This window comes from Cicer arietinum, unplaced genomic scaffold (assembly GCF_000331145.2).
Source record: "Cicer arietinum cultivar CDC Frontier isolate Library 1 unplaced genomic scaffold, Cicar.CDCFrontier_v2.0 Ca_scaffold_5715_v2.0, whole genome shotgun sequence".
In the NCBI taxonomy this organism is placed as follows: Eukaryota; Viridiplantae; Streptophyta; class Magnoliopsida; order Fabales; family Fabaceae; genus Cicer; species Cicer arietinum.
This window is the reverse complement of record NW_027339362.1, coordinates 1-6,911: the sequence shown is the minus strand read 5'-3', so window position 1 is coordinate 6,911 and position 6,911 is coordinate 1. Positions and strand designations below refer to the sequence as shown.

Sequence of the window (6,911 nt, the reverse complement as noted above, 5' to 3'; positions counted from 1 at the left end):
GTCCTCATTATCTTCTCTGACAGAAAGGTGTCTGATTTTTGAAAGGAACAATAAAACTTCTGGGTGAAAGCTTGAGAGCTGTTGTTTCACAGGATTTACCTTATCTGGCTTCAGAGGTAAGACAATTGTTGTAGTTGGAAGGGACTTTTTACCAGCACCATATATCTTCTTTATATCGGCAAGGGTTGGCTTCTCCTCAACCCATTCAGGAACTACATATCCAATTTTACAATGTGGACAAGGCCTCTCATTGAACCTTATCTGATATCCGTTACTGAAAATATAAGCATGAGCAGTAACCAGAAACACACTCTTGAAACCAATTCCTGAAATTCAACCATAAAAGAGATGATGTCAGAGATTTAAATCATCTTCAATTCAGCTATTATAATGGATATTCATAGTCAAACACAACTTTATATCTCTAGATTAACAAGGATTTCCAACCGAGAAAAAGTTGTGCATCAAAAAGCTTACACATTTAAATTTAAATTAAATTTTGCACAAGAAATACCACCATGATATAACAGCTGAAAATGTCATATTTACAAAGAAGATTAATTGCCATTGAATTCATTCAAACAAATCAAACGCATATACTAAGTTACTTACCACTTAGATATTAAAATACTAAAAAAAACATTCAACTAAACATCAAAAGTACATAACAGTTTAAGAAACATTTATTTAAATATAAGAATGTAATGTACCTTTCTCTCCAATGTAACCACTGCTCCTGTTGTCTTTCTTTGTGGACCGTCCAACACTACAAATGGACTCAATGTTTTTTGGAGAGAAACCGTTTTCATTATTGAAAACAAGTAATGTAGCTGGAGCAGCAGTAGCAGTAATGTCATGAGAAGTTATAACAAACTCAAGTGTTGGTTTCTCTCCATCCTTATAATGATTATCTTCAGCATTCTGTTGAAGTTTACAACAAATTTATAAATAAAATAATATATTCACAAAAACCTAAAAAATATAAAACTAAATGTTGAGTCCCCTCGCTCTGTCTGTTATAAAACAAAGAATGTAAATGCATATTATTTATTATTTATTATTTATTATTTATTGTTATTATAAGGAAAGAAAAGAGGTGAAAGAGAAAAGTATATAGATACTTGAATGAGTTCCATGAGGAAATGAACATCTTTAGCATAAAGTTCAGCGGAGAGATTTTTGACAGCATGATGAAGGTCTTCAGTTAAAGGGTTTTGTTCACCTCCGATAGAAAACTTTTTCCTTCGTATTTCTTCAATGTGTTCCTTAGGTGTTCTAGTAGTAGTACTACTCATTTTTCTCTAACTCATTCACTCTTCAAAATGAATGAACTATTGAAACAATGTGTGAAGAAGAAGAAGAAGAAGAAGTGTTGGTTTACTAGACAGTTGAAACAACAACACACTGCAAAGTAATGGGAAAGACTCCTTGTTGGAGAAGCTTCCAAAACGGAGTTACAATTATTTTATCATTATTACGGGAGTGACTAATAAAGTGTTTTTTCTTTCCAACCTTGTAAAGTTGTGAGATTTTTTTATTTATATATTTTTGTTTATATCTCAAAATGCCCCATTTAAAAAAAAATACAGAGTCCTACTTTTTTGTCCAGGTGTTAATTGCAACATTGGGATATGTTTATTATTATTTAATAAATTACAAATAACTAATATTTTAAAATTTTAAAATACTATTATAAAAAATATTAATAATAATAAATTTTATTAATCCTGTGTTCCGACTTTTTTTATATCCTATTTTTTTTATTGTTTTGACTAAATTGTCACGAAAAAATTATTTTAATAGGGGGTCTAATATTAAAGGTTTAATGCATGAAGATTAAAAGACCAATTCTTGTCAAAAAAGCCTTCAATTGCTAGGTCTTTTAATTTTTTTTTATTAAACCTTTAATATTAGACCCCCTATTAAAATAATTTTTTTAAAATATCGGTCCATTATTTCATAGGGCTTAAGAGAGGGGGCTTATAGGCCCCCAATATTTTGATAATTTTGAAACTTTTTCTTGAAAAATTTCTGAAATTTATTTTTTTCAACAAAATATCGAAAAAAATTGATTTTTTTTCTCGAAGAAAAAAAAGTTAAAAAAAATCGACATTTTTTTATCTGTGAGAAAATAAAAAAAATTAAAAAAAATTGTCAAATTTTTTTTTGAAAACGTGGGCATATAGGCCCACTAAGCCCACAAAATTTTAGGGGATTGGGGCTTTCTTTTTTGGGCCTTTTAAATTATAAATTTTTTTGTCCCCTCCAACATGTGAGCTGGGGCCAATAATTAGGGGGCTTGTCAAATTGACAGCTCTACTCCAGGTAATATTGAAACTTGAAATATTTGACTCAATTTTATTCTCAGATTATGTAGATAGATCTCTTTAATTAAATCCATCAAAGCTCTCACCAGAAGTTTGGCCAAAGTTATGGGAGTTTCAACCAAAATATGTTCACTTGGCTTGACTGATTTTAAAATATAACATTCCGACTAAAAATAAACTTGTCAAAAAGGAATAATGTTAAAGTCATTTTGTCTTAGATGTGGTTCGGTTGAAAAAAATATTGACCACCTTTTTAAGGATTGTATTTGGTCAAGAAATGTCTAATTTCAATCTCTTTTTAAATGTTCGTTTTGAAACCTACCAATTTTCTTTTACTCATTGCTTGAAAATGTGATTTTTGCGCATATGAAGAAACACATTTTATTTTATCTTTATGTTATGGTGTTTGAGATCCTAAAAACAAAGCCAAGTTTAAAAAAAAAAAAAAAAGTACTTTCACGTCTCAAATTATTCATAAAACTTGGAGTGTCATTGAGAACCACAAAAATATGTTGAATCACTCATGTTTTAAATTATCGGGAGACATAAATCTATTATGCCATCCTATTGGTCCCTCTACCATGTCTTCTTATAAAGTTAATGTGGATGCAACTCGAAAGGTGAATAATAAATGAAGTGTTGAAGCGGTTATTTGTGACGCTAACGACTTGGTGGAATCCATAGCTGCAATCACTTGGTGTTTTGATGCACTCTCAAGTTTTGATATTGCAGAAACTTTGAGTTTGAAACTAACCATTCGTTTACTCTTGACATTGGATTCAAGCAGTTAATCTTTGAAGGTGACTCTCTAAATATGGTATAAAGAATGCACAAAAAACCTAAATATTTATCCTATTTCAGTTTGTTGAATGTTAATTGTCAAAAGATTAATAATTATTTATTTTCTTTAAATCATGTTAAACGACTGCTAATATTTATGTCCATCATTTAACTCGTTTTATTTTAGATTTTGTTGATTTGATTTAGATTGATGATTATCCTACTTGTATTGTATCTTTTATATCAATTGACTTAGCTGCTTAATAAAAATCACATTAAAAGAACAAAGCTACAAAATGTAGCTTTAAGTTTGACTCGATGCACCTTCAATGTGCATACACATTACAAAGCAACAAGTTATTGATCCAATTCTTATTTTCTGCAACCATCTTACTTTAATTATAATTACTATAAGTTATACATAACTTTAATTAGAATGACTATAACTAATGCCTAACAGTGGAAGAAAAATAAGTAAAGTGTAAAGAAAAATGCATAGTGCATCCTATCTCCATCTTCATCAAAATTTGTTGCTGCTAACAACATCCTCTTCACTTCATCCTTAATCTAAAATTCCATATTAAACATGCTCGAAGAGTGTGAGTATACTGCAACAGTTCTTGGGAGAAATATCAATGTTCACTGTAATGATGAATAGCAGTTTTTAGAACATCGATGAAGTATCTATTATCCTTATCTATTTTCAACTATTGATTACATTTTTCCAATATCATATTACTAAAACCTAAACTTCAAATATATTATATCTCTTTATATTGATGAGGTTCTTGCAATAAACAGGCTTCTAACACAACTCGGAATAGTCATTGATGCTACTACAATTCTTTACTCAATTCCAACCAACTAGTTCAACTTATTACAAAGGTATGTTCTATGTTTTTTATAAACTTGATCATAACTGATAGTACTTAAATTACATTAGTATCATTTTTCTTGCTTCATTCCATATTTACTGATAGACAAAGATCTGGTAAAAAAATAATAGAGAAAAAACTCATCAAAAAAATATTCACTGATAGACTTTCCCAGTTTTATTAAAGGATTTTATGAAACTCCATAAAGAAATGGTTGAGGCATTGGTCACTTGAATTGTGCAATACTTCCAACTATAATAGTAGCAATTGTATCAACAACCACAGTGACATTCCACTGCCTATAAGTGCAGTCATATAAAATCTAAAAAGTGCTCATCAGATAAAAGCAAAATATTGTAGACTCATAATTAGATAATTCAGGCATATAATCACTGTGAGGAAAACAAAATTAAAAATAAACAAGCAAACTGAAAAACAATAATCTATCAGAAAACACAAGTAGTGGCATATAGACTTAGTCATAAGGGAAGGCAGAGCTGAGGAACTCCTCATCCTCAAGGTCAATCTGCAGATTCTTGGATTCCATTAGAAAATCAATTTCTTCATTCTTGAATTTCAGAAAAAAACCGTATGTGATTAGTTCAGAGAGTGCAGGAACATGATCTTGATTCCCACGCAAAACACCTTCAGATATTGCCTCAGAAAAATTTGTAGCATATTTCCATGAATCGCCAAGATCTCCATCCATCTTCTGGATGATAAACTTGCAACCTTGACTTTCCCAACGCACTCTTTTGTTTGCTTTCTTGGTAATGACGCCCCCTGAGGATAATGATAAACTATAGCTTACATCGATTGGTTCCAGTGTCTCATGGAAACTCAAGTTGAGAAGACTCTGAACAGCTTCATGTCTCTTTTTTGGTTCCATTTTCAGGCTAGAACAAGCAAGAAAACCAAGAGTAAGCTTAACCAAGCCCATTAAGCTGAAAATATTATTTGGATCCACATACTTGAGTTTACCATCATCATTCATTAAGGATGATTCTTCTTTGCTTACTGATTCAGAGATATTTCTAGCACCAATTTTTCTGTAAATCTCAGACAGTTTACGCTTTGACAATGCTGTCGAGTTATGCTGAGGATACCATACAAAAACTTTCTCCCTCTCAAAAAGCTTCTTCATGTGAAGGTTATCAGGAATAAAAACATCTTTCTTATCTACCAGAAATATTTCATTGTTTTCTGATGTTGCAGGTAGTTTCATCAACAAATTATCATCAAGTTTTTTCTCTTCATTTATGCTCAAATGAATCGAGATGGACGTCCAGAAGTTGCAGCACTCTTCATATGACAATTGCTCCATTGAACTCCCCCAATCATTCCAAAGGTCAACATAATCTTCTAGTGAGGGCTTATTCTTGATGTCCACTTTATGGTGAAAAAAACGAAGAATATCGTTGTTATCATAGATATCTTCTAGAATATAAAATTTTGAACCGAAAAGTTTAGCAGGATCGTGTACGATGCATTCTTCAGAATCAACCCACTTACCACCTTTAATTCCATCCAAAATCCAAACTTTTTTGGCAGCATTCTTCTCAGGTTTCCAGTTGTGTTCATGTAAGTACAGATATATTTTCACAATGGTATCATGATCAGAGAGAGATTCAAGATGACTGGCAAGCAAGGAGCAAAAATTATCAACATCGCTAGTGACCCCTATTGCGTTGAGTTCTTTCTGGTAAACTTCAATTTTAGGTCCATAAAAATCCGCATCAATAAAAGGCCCATCAGTTGGATTCAAGAAAGAACTCCACTCAGAATCAAACAACAAAGACTTCTCCGGTGACCTATAACCAGCATGTGTCTTCAACCAATTATTGGACAATCTTTTTCTGAAACCATCTTCAATGGAAAGCTTATGCTCTTCCATTAGACTTCGGATGCATTCTAGCAAGGAAAACACACTTTCGGGACTAATGGTGGAGGGATCTGAAGGAAAATTCAGACATTCAGGCACAAACCTCACTCCATCTTTCAATTCAGTAATGACACCAATGTTCTTCAGTTCTTCCTTGTACTCATCCAAACCACATTTTTCATTGCAATCAATGAAAGGGAGACAAGTTATAGAAGATATTGATTTCCACTCTGGACCATATAAAATGCATTTTTTTGGGCACCTAAAATCACCAACACTAGTATGCAACCACTCAAATTTACCTATGATGAGTGAGAAATCAGAAGGAAAACTATAATCAGTTCCCTTCAACAGCCTGCAACAGGAGAGAAGTGACCGAACATGTTGTTGGTTAATTGAAGTTTCTGATGCCTTTTGTTCGAAGACACAAGCAAATTTTTTGATAGCATCCTTAAAATCTATTACCACTCCTATTTGCTTCAATTCATCTTTGTAACTGAAAATCTTCTCCCCATAAAATTTATGATCAATAACAGGAAGACAATTGAATACCTCCAAAATGCAACCCCAGACCTTGTCATACAAGAAACATTCAGCTGGTGTTTTGAAACCGATGCTTGTCTTCAAGCAACTCACCCCCTTTAGTGTATTTAAGAGGTTACTGGGAGCCTTCAAATATCTGATGCATTCCATTATCAAAAGAAAAGCCTCAGCTGACAAAGAGGCCAAACATGGTGATTTTAGATGGTCAATGACAACTTGGTAATTTCCACTCAAGTCAACTATCACTCCTAGCAACTTGAGCTCCTCTTTGTAATTAAATATTTCCTCCTCACCATAATAAGTATGATCAATGAAAGGAATATCACTAATTTGTGATGCAACTTGCCATCTGGAATCATTCAATACTGATCCCACAGGAGACCTAGGACCACAAGATGTCTTTAGCCAACTTCCCTCTCTGATGCTGTTGACAAAGTTGTCCGAAGGAAGATGATTTTTCCTGAGATATTGGATGAAGTTAAGCATCAAAAGAACATGACTCCC

General features: G+C 32.5%; 2 protein-coding genes across 2 annotated transcripts; both read right to left on the bottom strand.

Annotated features, from left to right (window-relative positions):
- Positions 1–3: 3 nt before the first annotated feature.
- On the bottom strand, positions 4–1,490 carry LOC113785160 (protein NO VEIN-like; the record flags this gene model as incomplete). Its single annotated transcript, XM_027331469.2, has 3 exons — positions 1,122–1,490; positions 711–921; positions 4–326 (listed from the first exon to the last, which is right to left on the bottom strand). Coding segments are annotated over exons 1-3 (708 nt in total), but the record flags the coding sequence as incomplete, so codon positions are not given.
- Positions 1,491–4,323: 2,833 nt separating this feature from the next.
- LOC101503396 (uncharacterized) lies at positions 4,324–6,904 on the bottom strand. The gene has a single exon (XM_004517189.4). The coding sequence runs from the start codon at positions 6,891–6,893 to the stop codon at positions 4,458–4,460; it is 2,436 nt and encodes an 811-aa protein (XP_004517246.2). The 5' UTR covers positions 6,894–6,904; the 3' UTR covers positions 4,324–4,457.
- Between the last annotated feature and the right edge of the window lie 7 nt (positions 6,905–6,911).